This window comes from Myiozetetes cayanensis, unplaced genomic scaffold (assembly GCF_022539395.1).
Source record: "Myiozetetes cayanensis isolate MyiCay16 unplaced genomic scaffold, myiCay2020 scf31, whole genome shotgun sequence".
Lineage (NCBI taxonomy): Eukaryota > Metazoa > Chordata > Aves > Passeriformes > Tyrannidae > Myiozetetes > Myiozetetes cayanensis.
The window spans coordinates 1,682,857-1,699,123 of NW_026087533.1; the positions used below are offsets into that span (position 1 = coordinate 1,682,857).

Consider the following 16,267-nt stretch of genomic DNA (forward strand, 5'->3'; position numbering starts at 1 on the left):
ACCTCAGTTGAGGTGCCACAGGGAAGTCCAGACTCTCAGAGGTGTCCAGGCTCCCGTCTCAGTGTGACACTCCAGCCCTGCCTGGTGACAAAGCACCTCCCTGGGAGGTGTTTGTTGGCATTTCCCCTCTCGTTTTAAATCCTCCAGGCAATGAGATGCTCTCCCTGCCTTTGGCCCCTGAGATCTCACGGGCAGGAAGGTTTATTCACAAGGGATGTGCATGTTTTCTGCAGATCCATCCATCCATCTCTCCGGGACTGGTCCCTCCCACCCCTCAGGAGTGGCCTCGAGGCCAAGTCCTGCTCGTGCTCATGGAAAAAGTCTCAGTTCCCCAGCCAGGGAACAACCTGCAAGTCCCTAAACCCTGTGACCTGTCCCAAAATAGCACCTTAACAGAGGGACTGACGCAGCCCCTCATCTCAGGAATAATCTTTCCTCCACGTCACCTGTGTCCCCAGCGGGGAACCAGGGTCTTATCCAGGCTGCAAACGGGAAAGACACGTCTAAAAGAGGAACAGCAAAGGGCTGCTCTCCCTCAGCAGTGACTTTTAACCCAGATCTGAGCCTGCAGTGCTGGGCAGGAGGGTGGAAAAGAGCCCCTCTCCTTCCCTGCTGCCCTCCCCGGGCAGGGGACGCTGCCTCCACCCCGGGGACTGCCCCAGCCCTGCTCGAGGATAGGGGGTGTTAATGGCTCTCCTGCTCCAGGGGGATAAAGCAGCCGGGCAGCAGCAGGAGAAGCAGAACAGACTCTCCCAAGCCCATTTCCTCCCTGTTCTGGATCATGTTTTTTAGGAGAAAACAGGATTTAGAGCGGGTGGCAGAGCAGGGAGTGGTCTGAGCCCATCATCTCTTGATTCACCTCCCTGGTGGACAAAGCAGGGACCCTCACAATGCTTGGGAGAGTGTGGAGGGTTTATTTTAGGTATCCCATCAACGGGGATGCTCATCGTGCTGGGAACATCCTGGGAAGAGGATGCCAACATCTGCAAAGCCCCATAGCAGGAGCTGAAAGAGCAGAGGAAGAGCAGAGAAGCTGCAGTGGTGCAGCACCAGGCACAGCAGCACTGCCCTGGACCAACTCCCCGTGAGGGCTGCCTGATAAGGGAATAATTTTTTCGCTTTCCTGGGTCTTTGCATCCCTGGAGCTCGTGTGAGCTCCAGCTGGGATGTCTGGGCTCCTCACATTCACCATCAGGATGCAGCAGGCTCAGAGGGGTTATTCCATGTCAGCAATTCACTGGTGGGACACGGAGGGGCTCACACACCTCCTGTGTGCCTCATTTTCCCCAACTCCCCTATCCCAGCCATCCCCAGAGGATCGCACTGCCAGAGGGCAGCGTTCAGCCGCGGTGGAGATGAGCCTGCGGCTCCCCCTGAGCTCCTCCAGAGCACCCCTGGGAGCCACCCAGGAGCTGGAGAAAGGCAGAACCACCCCAGGGCGGCTCCCCCAACGCCCATGGGTTTTCCCCTCATCCCTTCCCCATCCCAACGTCTCCTCCCTTGCTCCCGGGAGCAGAGGGATGGAAGGGGGGGCTGGCAGCCGTGTCCCCCCCCCTCCCACCCGCGACAGCCGGTGTCACATCCGATCAGGTGCCAGGCAGGATAAACATCGCGGCTGCTCGGCCCGAGACTGCTCTGGAGAGGGGAGACAGTCAAGGAGAAAGCGGAGCGTGAGGAGCTAAAAATAGCGGCTGGCGAAGGCTCCGCTCCCCGGCGGCCGCGCGGGAGCTGCCACCGCCCGTCACACGCGTGAGCGAACAGGGCCACAGCGTCCCTCCCGCTGCCTCCCGGGGACGGGGGGGATGCTGCTCCCCCGACCTGTTCGGGCAGGGGGGTCCCGGAGGGGTAAGACCAGCCCTCGGGGGGTCTTGTCCCCGTCCGTGGAGAGACACGGCCGGATCTGCCCTGCTGGTGGGAGCATCGCCCTTCCCGGGTCAACATCGCCCTTCCCGGGTCAACATCGCCCTTCCCGGGTCAACATCGCCCTTCCCGGGTCGGCAACATCTGCTCCGGGAGCTGAGTGCAGGGCTGGGACGCACGTTCCCAAATTCCTGGCTCTGGCCAAGCTCGTCTCCTTGCCGAAGGGGAGGGATGATGCTCAGCGCCCGGAGCAAGGTGCCCGTCCTGCCCCTCCCCTTCGGCAAGGACAGGAGGGATGGGCAGAGCCAGGAATTTGGGAACGTGCCCCCCAGGCCGTTCCCAAATTGATGATCCCAAATGAGGATGCACTCCCTCGTGGGAGCTGAATCCCAGTACAGGGAAGAGGGGCAGGGACCACATCACCCAGTGTGGGTTTCTCCCGAAAGCACACCCCACTCCCCCAGCCTTGGGGACATCCACCCTCAGGGCCAGGAGGGACATTTTGGAGCAAACCCAGGCTGTCTCCCAGCTGTGGGAATGCTGATGGAAGCCCTGGGAGGTGGTTGCTGGCCCTATGTGCAAATTCCGGTTGAATTTAATTCCCACTGCGCTCACTGGGGGCTGCCTCCCCCACCTCAGGGTGGGAACCCCTCTTCCACACCCTCGGCATTAGCCGTGTCCCCCCAGAGGGTGACACCGGTGCCAGGCCAGGAGCAGCGGGTGGCATCTCCTCTGTGCCCAGCGTCCTTCCCGCGGGGACAGTCCTTGTGCCGGGCACAGCGTGGGGCCGGGACAAGATCCGCTGGATTTACCAGCCGGATCCCGGGTCTGCCAGCCCCCCCACCGCCCTCCCCTCATCCTCCACACACCGCAGGGCTGCAGCCACACGTTTTGTCGCTATTTTTTGGCGCCTGGCAATTGGTTTTGGCCGCACTAAACGCTCGTGGAGCCGTGTGTGCTGAGGCCGAGCTGTCCCGGTGGGCGAGCTGAGCCCCCTCAGCCCATCCCCCGTGGGGCTCCCTCCCCAGGGCTGCAGCCGGGGACCCGAATTCAGAAGAAATTGGGGGGTGTGGGGGGGTGTCTCCGTTTTCCCCGAGCGCGGCTGGTGCCCCACGCAGGGCTGGGGACCCCACCGGGGCAGAGTCACTGCTGGGGGGGAGGAGATGGGTGTCACAGCCCCTTCCTCCCATGCCCCAGCGCGGGGGGACGCGGGGACACGGCAGCCCGGGGGGTGTTTGAGGGCGGCCCCGGCGGCGGGGGAGGCGCGGGGGCGGCAGGCGGGGCCGGCGGAGGTCCCCCGCGCCGAGCGGGAGGCCGGGCCGGGCAGGAGCGGCGGCGCTGGGCGGGAGGCGGCGGCGGCGGCGGCAGCTCGGCCCCGGTGCCCCAGGGCCGCCTGGAGCCCGAGGCTTCCCCGCGGCTCCTGCCGAGCGCCGAGCATCCTTCCTGCCTTCCTTCCTTGCCTGCCTGCCTTCCCCGGGCCGCCCGACTGGGACCGGCACCGGCATCACCGCCGGCACCAGAATCGGCATCACCACCGGCACAGCATCAGGATCCACACCGACACCGCCACCGGCGTCAGCATCGACACGGGCACCCCCACCAACACCGGCACCGACACCAGAATCGGCATCAACGCCGTCCCCGGGATCAGCACCGACCCCAACACCGACCCCAGCACCGTCCCCGGTACCAACATCAACAGCCGCGCCGGTGTCGCCGCCGCCACCAGGTGAGCGCTGGCGGACGGCGGGTGCAGGTGCCGTGGTGGCACCGAGGCCCTGGGCCACGGCGGGGGCTGCCCCGTGCTCGTGGGGGCTGGGGAACAGGTGCCCCCCGTGGGGATGGGGTGCCCACCCCGGGAAAGGAGTGCCCGCCCTGGACACCTCCCTGGTGGAGAGGCAGGAGGGGCAGCAGATGGACACCCACCGGCCTCGGGGGGCAGGGGGGCTTTTGGGGGGGATCAGAGTCTGGGGCTGCTGCACAGGGTGGCTGAGCAGGGCAGGGAGTGTCTCTCGAGGGCTCGGGGGTCTGCCCATCCCACCGGGGGCTCTGGGGAGGATTTGGGGAAGCAGTGGTCAGGCACGGAGCAAGGCATACCTGTCTCAGGGTGGGCGCTTCAGATCAACCCCCACGGTGCCACCTCTGTCTCTCCCCTGGCACCCACCCACTGCCCTCTCCTCCCTGGCAGGTCCGGGGGTCACCACTGCCCCCCATCCACCTTTCACCCTGCCCTGTCCTCATCTCAGCGACCGCGACACTTCCCCTCCTCCCCCAGCTCCAGCTCCAGCCTTCAGCTTCCCGGATTAGAGCTTCCCGGATGATGTGGGGCCCGGAGAGCCGGGGGGTCCCCAGGCAGTGCCAGCTGAGAACCGCTCGGTGCAGGGGACACACTCGTCTGGTGCTTCCCCCCGGGGCGGCATCCTGTCGGCAGGAAAGGGCTTCCCCCGGGGACAACTCCTCCTCCCCGCCTTCGGGGCATCATTTTGGCAGGTTGCCCCTGCAGATGCTTGGAGCGGGTCCCTTTGGTCCCCGGAGCTGGCTCCTGTCCCCCTGGCTGCGTGGCAGTGCCACCGAGGAGGTGGCAGAGGCAGGATGTCCTGTGCTCACCCCCAATGCTCCCAGCCTGTGACCTTGGGGTGTCCACCAGGGGACACCTCCATCCGTCCCTGCTGTCACAGGGGGCTCCTCCTGGGATGTCCCTGTGGGCACGGCCAGGCAGGAGGGGTGGGAGATATAGTGGGGAGTGGGGGTGGAATGGACGTTGTCTCTCTGTCTCCACCCTTTATCTGCTCAGCACCATCTCTCTCCCCCCACAAAAAAAAAAAAAACAAAAAAAAAAGAAGGTTTTGGAGGTGAAACGGTGACAGCTGAGCCAGGTTCACACTTTTTTAGACTAGGAGGGAGTCACAACACTTGTCCCCAGACTGGGATGCTGGGAGGCAGAGGGGGAGGCAGCTGGAGCTGGGGATGCTCAGTGGGAGGCTGTTGGGGTTTGGTCACAGCCACTTTCAGGGGAAACCTTGGGGTTCATCTCCTGGGTCGGCCAGAAAAGCTCTGTCACCCTTTCCTGCCCTGGCCTGTGCTCCCTCACAGGACAGGGCGCTCCAGGGCCCTGGGGGGATGTGGCACCATGGACAGGACGGGGACACTGCCCTGCTCTGCCCTTGGCTCCTCGGGCAGGTGCTTCTGCCACCTGACTCAGCCCCAGGGGTGTTGGATCCGGCTCTGCTCCCTCAGGGCTGGGCATTTCAAGCCATGCCCCTGATCCCAGGGTGCCTGCACGGGATTCCAGGGTGCCTGCACGGATTTCTTCCCTCCTTGGCTTTTGGTCCCTTCCCTGCCATCTCCCTGGGAGCTGAGTGGGTGTCACTGGGTGGTGGGGAAAGCGCTGTGACAGCCACCACGCTGGAGAATGCTGATGATGCTCCCAGGATCTGTGCAGGGATGGAGGAAAACAGCTGGACTGCCTCCATGCAGGGTCTCTCCACTCCTGGTGAGTGGATGCTGCCTGGAGAGCACAGGGTGCCCTGGAAGTTTCCCACCTCCTCTTCCTGGGATGAGTGGCAGTGGGAAGGAGACAATCTGCCGGCATCCAGGGGCCCGGGGGAAGCACATGCGTGGGGCTCCCCGGGGAGCCGGAGGTACCAGCTGCTGCTCGTGGCCTGGAAAGCTTTCAGCTGGCTCTGCTCCCCGAAATTAATGAGTTATCTGGGTGCCTGCACATATCCTGCCTCCTCCAAATCCGGTGCTGCTCCCTCAGGGCTCCCTGCTGCCCTCTCAGCCCTTCCCAGCCGGACCGTGGTCCTCTCCGGGTGCCAGCAGTGGCAGGTGGAGAAGAGGCACCTTGCGCTGGGAGAGGAGGCTCCTGCAGCGCCCGGCTGAGCCCGAGGCCCTCCCGCTGCATTCCAGAAATTCCTGGTGGCTCTGCCACAAAGCCCGCCGTGGCCCCCAGCCCAGGATGTGCTTGGTGGCACCCGGCTGGCCCCCCCGTGCCCCCAGCAGCCCCCAGCATCCTCACAGCTCCTTGGGTTTCCCTTGGCACAAATCCCTGTGCCACCCACAGGCTTGGCAAGACTCGAGGATGTTCCTGTCCCCGTCCCAGCAGCTCAGAGCGGTTCCCTCAGCTCCCACCAGGGATGCTCAGGCTGGAGCAAGGGATGAAAAGCTGTTTGGGGAGGAGGGAGCCTGGAACTGCTGAAGAATTAAAGGGATGGAGGTGTGGGTAACATGTTTGTTATGCAAAATTCCAGTTTGTGGCATGTTGGAGCAGTTAAGTGAGGGTTACAGCGGGAGCTCCATTCCCCAGGGCTCCATCATCCTGATTTTCTCCCTTTGGATCACCTCTTGTTTCCCTCCCTCACTCCAAGAGCAGGGCTGGTTGATCCCTGGTGCCAGGTCCCTCTCCAGGGGGCTGGAGGTGTTTCCATCCCCCTCATGTCAAAGGGGCTGTTGAGTTTCCCCCTTGGACTCAAAAAGGACCTGAATGCAGTGGAAGGGACTGAGGAGTGTGGGGGAGAGAAACTCACACAGCACCCCAACCTCCCCAGGGAAATTCCTGCTCTCCTCCCACCACACCAGTTTACCTCTAATCAGTTAATTAAAGGTAATCAACTGATGGGGGTGGAGGTGGGGATGCTCACCAGCACTGGAAGAGGTCACAGCTGGCAAACGCCTGGCTGGCCTGGGAGCAGCTTCCATCACTCCCTGGGATGTGGCAGGATTTCTCCCTGTATCCCTCCTTGCTAAGCTCCCATCCCTTCCTGGTATTCAGGGAGATTCCTCCTTCTCTCCCTCCCTCCTTCCCTCAGACATGGTGGAATCCCTCCCTGCACCCTTCCCTGGGATGTGGGGGGATCCCTGGCTGGAAACCCTCCTTCCCTGTCTGGGATGTTGTGGGATTCCTCCCTGGGCTGTCTCCATCCCTCCCTGGGATGCAGGACAGCATCTCCCACCCGGGAGCTCTGGGATCCCCATCCTGCTCCTGACAGGCAGGGGCTGGGTGGGGTCAGGGCAACTTCTCTTTAAGGAACGATCCCCATCCCCCCCCAACCCACTGTGGGGTGAGGGTCTCTCCCACTGCTGGTGCTGAGCTGGGTCACGGAGCTGCCAGCACCGCCAGCCCTCGGGATTTGCCCCGTTCCCACAGGAAACATCCACAGCTGGAATATCACCGGTGATTTTGGGGAGTTCTCCATTTCCCCGGTGCCGCCGAGCAGGGAGGGCTGTGCCACAGGGAGGGGACCTTCCTGCTGTCCCAGGGACGCCCCCACTCCCGTGTTTTGCCCGGCCCGCCTGTCAGAGCCGGCGGAGGGGGCTGTCGGATCTTTCCTCAGGGATATCCTATTGCAAGGCAGCATTCCCGGAGCCCTCCCCGCATCCCACCCCTCCCACCCCCGCGGAGCAGGAACCCCGCTCTGTGCGGTGGTAAAAGCCAGAAGTGCTTGTTTTTAGCCCAAAGTGATGGAAACGGTCCCCGGGGAACTCAGGGGAGAGTGGGAGGGATGGGAAGCAGCGATGTAAGCTGGGCTGGGAGCCCCAGGAGGGAGGAGGAGAGGAGCTAGAATTTGGCCATTCCCTCTCTGAGTGAGGGGGCCAGCACAGCTGAGGTCATCCAGGTTATCCATGCCCTCTCCAGTGCTGGATATTTGGGATGCAGGATGAAGCCTGGCAGTGCTGCTCCACCATCAGCCCACGTCCTCGTGCCTCTGCCTGCTGAGCTTCTGGTGCTTTGCTCCTTAATTAGACCAGCTCAGGCTTGTCCAGGGATGAAATCCAGGTGCTCCAGAGGGAATCACTCATTCATGTTTCCCTGGTGCCTTCAGGATCATTCCAGATACCCCCTGAGCTGCTCCCGTGGGAAAAGATGCCTCACTTTTATCCCTGTGTGGACTCTCAGGAGGTGCTGAGATCAGCAGGGCCATGCTGGGATTAAACTCTTGAGTCTTCCAGAGAGCTTTTTCCTGCCCAATCCAGGCCTGCAGGATCAAAAGGGGATTTTCTCTGGGCTCACCAACCCTTTGGGGAAGCCAAGCCCTGGTGTGGGGTGAGCACCTCGAGGTCTGCAGGAGTTTGGGTTGGAAGGCTTTGGGTTTGTCCTGGAGGAAAACTCTGGGTTGGGACTCACTCTCACCTTGGAGCAGGACTCACTCTGGTTTGAGTTTCCAGCGTTATAAACAGAGGGGACAATTCATACAAACAGCCTGAAATCCTGTCTGGAGAGACTCAGGTGGGATTTTAGTGGGTTTTTGCCTGGTTTTCATGGGAGTGTTAAACACAGCTGAGCTCTGCCATCACCCCCCTGTCTGGTGGAGCAAGAACACACCCAGAGGCTCCAGCCTTTGCATGTCACAGCAAAAACCCACCTCCTGTGTTGCTCTCCCTGTGGGCATCCAGGAATGACAGGGAATGAAGATCAGCAGTGTCCCATTTTGGAGTCCTTCCTTCTCACTCCTGGCCTGGAACACCAATTTATGCACCAGCATCCAACAAGCCTGGATGAGCCCATCCTGGGAAGGGTTTATCCTCCATCCAGGTTGGCCTTTTCTAGGACAGGTTGAAGTGTGAAAAAGAAGTTTTAAAAGTCCTACACCTGTTGAAAAAATTCTAAAAAAAGAAAAAAAGTCATAGAATCCCAGACTGGTTTGGGTTGGAAGAGATCTTAAATTAGCTCATCTCATTCCATGGGCAGGGACACCTTCCACCAGCCCAGGTTGCTCCAAGCCCTGTCCAACTTGACCCTGGACACTTGCAGGGATGGGGCAGCCACGGCTGCTCTGGGCAGTCAGTCCCAAAGTGGGCAAAAGTGAACAGAGGGTGAATAAAGGCAAGGGAAGGCTGCTCATTAAAAGCATCCCTGACATCCAGGGAGAGGTTCAGGCAGAATAATTCAGGACTGGGGGGTGAGCAGGGATGGGACTGAGCCTAGAGCTGGTCCTGCTCATCTGCAGGGCAGCAATGGGGACCAGGGAGGGAGCAGGGGAGGGGAGGGAGGATGGAGGGAAGGGACATTTCAACGTGCCCCAGACAGATTGATGAGCCCATCCACACAGAAGCAGGGATGGTGGAGAAGAGGGAAAGCCGGTCTGGCTGCCAGGATGGGTGTGAAGGAGCAAAAACCAGCAGGAAGGTCAAAGCTCAGGGCAGGACACAACGGGAAGGGGCTTAGAGAGTAATGGGAATTACTGTGTAAGTGCATTATCCTAATGAGGAGGATCCACTGCTCCACGAGAGGGGAGGAGGTGGAGCCCACGTGTCAGGAGCCTTTTGGATGTGGGGTTTGCTGGCAATCACACAGAAGGGCCAAACCCTGCAGCTTTGGGTGCCCTGGAGGTGCTCAGGCTGGGCCAGAGCTTTGGGAAGCTACCAGTACAGCCTCCACTTAGAAATCCTGCTGGAATGGTTCCTCAAAACTTTGGGAAGGAGCTGAGGCCGTGGGGTGAGGAGGAGTCAGGGAAAAATTGGGGCAAAACCAGCATGTGACCTCAGTGGTGCTCTGAGCATCCAGGTGTAGCTTCTCTTGGATCCCTCCCTGCACAGATTCACAGCCAACATCACCCCAAAGGTGCCCAGAGGACCTGACCTGGCCCAGGCTCCTGCCCAGCCCACTGGAAACCTGGGGATTTCAGCACAAAAGTGCCAGCCCGTGGTCAGAGATGTTCTGCTGCCAAGGGCAGGCAATGGGGTGCCAGCATTCCCCACTGGGATGGGGAATGGAAGCTCCATCCCACCCACCCCCACTGTCAGGAGGGATCATCATCTCCAGACACTCGGGCTGAGAATTCCCTGTGTGAGGCAAAACCTATTTACAGTGTCATTCTTCACGTCCACCTTAAATATTCCCACACCAGCCAACACCTCCGGGGCCTTTTCCTCCCTTTCCTGGGAAACAACGAGGTTGGGACAATATTATTTACCATGGAATCACTGAATCAGATGGGTTGGAAAAGACCTGTGAGATCATCCAGTCCCACCCTCACTCCAACCCTGCCGTGGTGCCCAGCCCATGGCACTGATGCCACATCCAGGCTGTCCTCAAACACCTCCAGGGACGGGGAATCCACCCCCTCCCTGGGCAGCTCCATCCCAATGGCTGAGCACTCTCTCTGTAAACAATTCCTTCCCAATATCCAACCCAAACCTCCCCTGGCACAGCTTGAGACCCTCTTGTCCTGCTGCTGGTTCCTGGGAGAAGAGACCAACCCCCACCTGGCTCCCCCCTCCTGTCAGGGAGTTGCAGAGAGTGCTGAGGTCACCCCTGAGCCTCCTCCTCTCCAGGCTCAACAACCCAGCAGGACCCGGCACTTGGCCTGGTTGAACCTCATCCCCTTGGAATCAGCCCATGGATCCAGCTTGTCCAGGTCCCTCTGCAGAGCCCTCCTGACTTCCAGCAGATCAACACACCCCCAGCTTGGTGTCATCTGCAAATTTGCTGATGATGGACTCAATCCCCTCATCTAAATCATCCATAAAGATGTTAAACAGGACTGGGCCCAGCACTGATCCCTGGGGACACCACTGGTGACTGGATCCCCACTGGATTCAGCCCCGTTCCCACCACTCTCTGGGCCCTCCAGCCAGTTCCTAACCCAGCACAGAGTGCCCTGTCCAAGCCCTGGGCTGCAGCTTTTCCAGGAGTGGGCTGTGGGAGAGGTGTCCAAGGCTCTGCTGGAGTCCAGACAGACACATCCCCAGCCTGCCCCTCATCCACCAGGCGGGTCAGCTGAGCATAAAAGGAGATCAGGTTGGTCAGACAGGACCTGCCCCTCCTAAACCCATCCTTCCCTCTCCCTGAGATCCTGGAGCAGTTGACGGGCAGCTGCCAAGGCCCATTCCCACAGGGCTGCTGAGCATCCCCTGGGCTCTGGCACAGGAGCTCTGCTGCCTGAAGCCACATCCCTGGAGAGGGATCCACCAGCACCAAACCTGCCTCCTCCACGGGAGAGCTCTGGGCTCTCCAGATTTCATCCTGTACCTAATTATTGCCATCTGCTGTCGCAGGCTCTGGTGGCTGCTCGGGCTGTCAGTCCCTGCCTAACCCAACCCCGCTGGATTTCCCTCCCAGGTGGACTCATGGCTCATTTTCCTGGATGCTGCTCTCCTTCCCTTTTGATCTGGGGCAGCTCTTTCCTTCCTGGCTCACAACACTCGCTGAACCCAACGTTACGTTTACACCTTGGGAAATCTTTCCCATTTCCCATCGCGTTCATCGTCTCGTTTAACAACATCAGCGTTCTGGGAGGCCTCGTGCTGGGCTGCAGTTTTTCCCAGAGCAGACCCCCTAACACTTTGAACTAAAAACCCCTCCACACAGAGAAAGCCAAGAGCATTAAATGGCCCAAACCCTCTTCCCAGATGAGCTCGTGGCCCAAACCCTCCACTCAGAAGCTGAAGAAGGAAACCCTGGTGGTTTCAATGAATCCTTAACATCACTGGAGCATCTCCCAGGTCCTAAAACCCCCAGGAGCCTTCCTGCTCTCTGTGCCCTGGTAGAGGGAATGCATTTGGCAAAGCTGTGGTGTGGTGGGTGCCCCGTGGTCCCCAGGCTCCAGGTTCTGGCTCTGGCAGCTGATGTTTGGGGTGAGTGTGTTCTGCCACCCCCAGCACCCCTGATTGGTGTGGTGTGGTGTGGTGTGGTAGAGGGGACAATCCCTGCCTCGCTCATGGATGTGCCCATGGAGGTGTCTGACCCCAAACTGAACCCTTGGTCCCTTCAGCTGCTCCATCCCCGGGGTGGTTCACACCTTTCTCTGCCCTTCCAGCATCCTCCTTCCTTCCCCCTTCCAGGGCTTTGACATTCCTAAGGAATTTGACCAGGGAACACCCACCCCAGTGCCACATCCTCCCTCTGCCTCTCCCAGCACCTTCCACCACGGCCCACCTCCAGCAGGGATTAAGGTTTATTTCTGCCCTTCCCTCCTATATCCCATTAGGGGCATTAAAGCAGGAGCCAGTGGCCCCAAAGACCTTCCATGTGACTCCAGGAGCTTTTTTAGGCTGAGATCACGTTAAGATCCCAGAAACTACTCCTGCTTAGAGGGGGAAATCCCTGTTAGCTTGGTTTATCCAGCACTGTTTGCCCAGGTGAGGTTGGATTTCCCTGTGGGACCAGGTGGGGTTGGATTTCCCTGTAGGACCAGGTGAGGTTGGATTTCTTTGTAGGACCAGGTGGGGTTGGATTTCTCTGTAGGACCAGGAGGATGTGTTAGTGCCCGGCCCGGGGCCAAGGGTTGGCACTTGGATCTTGTCCCCAGGGAGCCCGGGGGGGTGCGACAGCCTGATGGGCTCCCCGGGACAGTGATGCTGCATCCCAGGAATGCTCAGGATCCCCCAGCCCTGGGACGGTCCCCTCGGGGCTCCCAGCAGGAGGGTCCTGATCCCCTGGGCAGCTTTTCCGGGCAGGGCGAGGTGCGGGCTGTAACCCAACCCCGGCATCCACGCCGGGAAGGGCACGGGCGGGATCCAGCTGACTATTCCTGATTTTCCAGCGCTGGAGCCGCTGGGGCTGCCGGGAAGGAGCTTTGATGCAGCCTGCGGGGCTCCTGCCTCGCTGGGATGTGCAAAGAGTCGCGCGTGTGTGTGTGTGTGTATCCACGCGTGTCCCTGCATGCCTGGCTTCATGCGTGTTGTGTGAACAAGGAATCAAGGAATCCTTGAAACCCTTTAAATTGGAAAAGGATCCCTCCAGGATCAGCGAGCCCAACCACTGCCAAAGCCACCCCTGTCCCCAAGTGCCACACCCACAGAGTCCGTGAAACCCCTCCGGGGTTGGGGTCTCCAGCGCTGCCCTGGGCAGCTGTGCCAGGGCTGGGTAACACATTTCCCACACGTGTGTGCCAGAGGGTGCCAAGCAATCCCACACACGAGCTACACACACGCACACACGTGTGCCAGGGGACACCACACGTGCACACACACGTGTTTCAGGGCGTGCCAAGCGTGCACGTGTGTGTGCCAGGGGACACCATGCACGCACATCCGTGTCTCAGGGGCTGCCAGGCGTGCACATACATGTGTTACCATGCACATACATGTGTTACCATGCACATACATGTGTTACCATGCACATACATGTGTTACCATGCACATACAGATGTCACAGTGCACCCCAAGCCCCCCTCTGTGCCTTGGTTTCCCCCCCCCAAGCAGGGTCCCACCTCTCGTGGTGCAGCTGCCCCCGCTGTTAATCACCTGCCAGTGATTAATTGTTTAATTGCCTGCTGGGTTAATGATTTATTTCTCTCCCCACATAGCCGGGTCACCCTCCTGCTCCCACGGCCCCTGAGCCCAAGGACACAGAGGGGGGTCCCAGGTGGGTTCCTGGTGCCACAGCAGGACGAGCTCCAACCACCACCAGTGTGGGGACACCAGAACTGCCACCCAGCCTGGATGGACAGGGCTGCTGGGGGGTGGTCAGGGGGTCCCTGTGCCCTGGCAGTGGGTGGAGGGAACCCCTGTCCTGCGTCACCCCCTGTGTCACCCCCACCCATCGCAGCAAAAGCCCTGAGTGTTTCCCAGAGCTGGGCAAACATCCCAGTGCTGTCCCAGCAGCACGGGCACCAGCGTGGCTCCACTCCAGCAGGATTTGCCCAATGCCAGGGGCTTCCCAGGAGAGCCCCCACCCACCCTGGGGACCCCAGAATTGCTGCTGCCTGCCCTGAGTCAGCGAGGGCTGCTCTCCAAGGGACGCTGTTGCCCTTGTCCCCTAGCAGTGCCCTCTCAGCCTCCCTCCATGTCACACCTCCATCCCTCCATCCCTCCATCCCTCCCTCCATCCCTCCATCTCTCCTCCTGCCTTCCCACCAGGGACGAGGAGCCCTTGCACATCCCAGCCCATCTTGGTGCAGCCACCCAGGGCAGAGGGTGCTGTGGGTGCTCCCGTGGGGACACAGCCTGTCCCACCCCCAGGCCGCTCCCCTCTCCCTCCTTCACCCCCCTGGGCCCCATTGCTGACCCCCTGCTCTGCCCCCCCAGGTCGGAGCCAGAGGGGACCCACCCAGGAGCAATCCCAGTGCCCCGTGGGGTCCCTCACTAGGCCGGGGAGCGGAGCAGGACCGTGGGCACGGGGGACACGTGGCACCAGGCCAGGCTGGAGGGTGCCCGGTAAGGCTGCTGGGGACCCCTGGGGACCCCCTCCTCTCCATGGTGGGGTGACCAGCAGAGATCAGAGCACCCAGAGGGGCCAGGGTGGGGATGGGGAAGTCCCCTGGGCAGGGTGGCCCCTGCCTTTGCCTTGTGGGGCCCACAGTGGGAGCAGAGGGGGTGCAGGGGCTCAGCCCTGCTCCCTGGGGCACCAGAGCATCGTGCCCGGATCAGAGCCAGGTCCTTTTCGCTCTCCACGCTCAGGGGGCTGAAGGGAGGATGTTGAGGGGCTGGAGCAGGTTCAGGGAAGGGCAACGAGGCTGGGGAAGGGTCTGGAGCACAAGTGCTGAGGGAGCTGGGGGGGCTCAGCCTGGAGAGGAGGAGGCTCAGGGGGGACCTCAGCTCTGGCTCTGCAACTCCCTGACAGGAGGGGGGAACCAGGGGGTTGGTCTCTTCCCCAGGAACCAGCAGTAGGACAAGAGGGCAGAGCCTTGAGCTGTGCCAGGGGAGGTTTAGGTTGGACATTGGGAAGTTCTTCAAAGAGAGAGTAGTCAGACATTGGAAGGGGCTGCCCAGGGAGGGGGTGGAGTCACCGTCCCTGGAGGTGTTTAAGGACAGACTGGACGTGTCACTCAGGGCCATGGTGTGGGTGACAAGGTGGGGTTGGGTCCCAGGTTGGACTCGATGATCTCAGAGGTCTTTTCCAACCTGGTTGATCGTGTGATTGTCTGATTCTGTGATCTCTCTGCAGGGTTAACATGACCGAGGTGGAACCTGTGCTGGACTTTGCATCCTCCGGCAGGACGGGCCGGCGCAATGCCCTGCCCGACATCCTGGGCTCGCCCGCCGGCGTCAGCCCCGCTGACCTGCCCCTCAAACTGGCTGAGATGTCCCTGAGCGCAGGTAGGGGCCAAGGAGGAGGAGGAGGAGGATGGAGTGTGACATGGAGGAGGGCAGGAACTGGGGTTTCCACGCTCATCCCATGTTCTGGCTCCTCACTACACAGAGGGGCTGGAGGTGTCCAGGGAAGGGGCTGGAGCAGCAGGAGCAGCTGAGGGAGCTGGGGGGGCTCAGCCTGGAGAAAAGGAGGCTCAGGGGGGACCTTCTGGCTCTGCAATCCCTGACAGGAGGGGGGAGCCGGGGGGGTCGGGCTCTGCTCCCAGGGAACAGGGGCAGGAGGAGAGGGAACGGCCTCCAGCTGTGCCAGGGGAGGCTCAGGTTGGACATCAGCAGGAATTTCTTCCTGGAAAGGGTGGTCAGGCACTGGCAGGGGCTGCCCAGGGAGGTTTGGAGTTCCCACCCCTGGAGGTGTCCAAGGAAGACCTGGACGTGGCACTCAGAGCTCTGGGCTGGGGGACAAGGTGGGGATGGGGCACAGGGTGGACTCCATGGGCTGGGAGGGCTTTTCCAATCTCAGTGATTCTGTGATTCTATTCTGTGATTCTGTCCCCCAACTCCATCCCCTCCTCTCTCCCTGCAGGCAGCGCCCAGGAGATGCAGTCTCCATCGGCGGAGGTGCCCCCTCCGCAGCCGCCCAGCCCCGAGCTGAAGGACACGTCCTAACCCCGCCCCGGGGGGACTTTGCTGACCAGCGGAGGGAGGAGGGGGCTGCGGAGCACCAGCCCAGCTTTCCTGGCACGGCCGGAGTCCGCTGGGATTTCCTCGGTGCTGCCGCAGCCCAGACCCTCGAGTGCCACCCCCAGCACGGGGGAGCAGCGGACGCGGTGGGGACACGGCGGGGACCTGCCGTGACAAAGGGGCGATTCCCACCCACGCCCTGGGCCAGGACTCGGAGGGGGGAATTTTTTTTTTGCCTCTCCAGGGGGAGGAATATTTTTCTTCTGGGGCATTTTGGCGGAGCCGAGCGCAGGGGGGTCCCCGGGGGGGCCCTCCTGGCCGCAGGAGCAGCCGCGGTGTTTCTTGCTGAGTGTGGTGTTCACTGTGATGTTTTTGGGTACCACCTCGTCTCCTGGCTGTTCTTCTGGGGGAGGTGGGAGCCTTTCTCAAGAACCGGGGGGAAGGGGGAGCACGACACGACTTCAACAGCCCCCCCAGCCCTCAAGCAAAGCCCCCACCCCCTGCAGCCAGCACGTCGCTGAGGGTTCCCACCCAGCACGTCTCTGCTCCTGGGGATGGGGAGATGGGTGATTTTGAGGGGTTAGGGAGCAGGGCGATGCTGTTTGGAACCCCCCATGCCAGAGGCACCCACGGGTCCCCACGCTGAGTCCCCTCCCGCAGCGCCGGGACCGGGGGAAGCAGCGGAGCCAGCGGCGTTCGGGGATGCGGGAGACACGGAGAGAGGCCTTCCCGGGCTCTCCCAAATCCTCTG

General features: G+C 61.4%; 1 protein-coding gene across 2 annotated transcripts; it reads left to right on the top strand.

Annotated features, from left to right (window-relative positions):
- The first annotated feature begins 3,204 nt into the window (after positions 1–3,204).
- Positions 3,205–15,910, top strand: LOC126645615 (cAMP-dependent protein kinase inhibitor beta-like). 2 transcript variants are annotated; one of them, XM_050326252.1, is made up of 4 exons: positions 3,441–3,589; positions 13,831–13,959; positions 14,690–14,841; positions 15,419–15,909. In XM_050326252.1, exons 3-4 carry the CDS (start codon positions 14,697–14,699, stop codon positions 15,499–15,501), a joined length of 228 nt encoding a protein of 75 aa, XP_050182209.1. In that variant the 5' UTR covers positions 3,441–3,589; positions 13,831–13,959; positions 14,690–14,696; the 3' UTR covers positions 15,502–15,909. The 2 variants fall into 2 exon arrangements, with proteins under 2 accessions (XP_050182210.1, XP_050182209.1); XM_050326253.1 differs by lacking the exon at positions 13,831–13,959 and having other exon boundaries at positions 3,205–3,589; positions 15,419–15,910.
- Positions 15,911–16,267: the final 357 nt, after the last annotated feature.

Coding starts and splice junctions, on each gene's coding strand:
- LOC126645615 (XM_050326253.1), top strand. CDS start 14,697: ATGACCGAGGTGGAACCTGTGCTGGACTTTGCATCCTCCGGCAGGACG. Junction 14,842..15,418: donor TGAGATGTCCCTGAGCGCAG/GTAGGGGCCAAG, acceptor CTCTCCCTGCAG/GCAGCGCCCAGGAGATGCAG.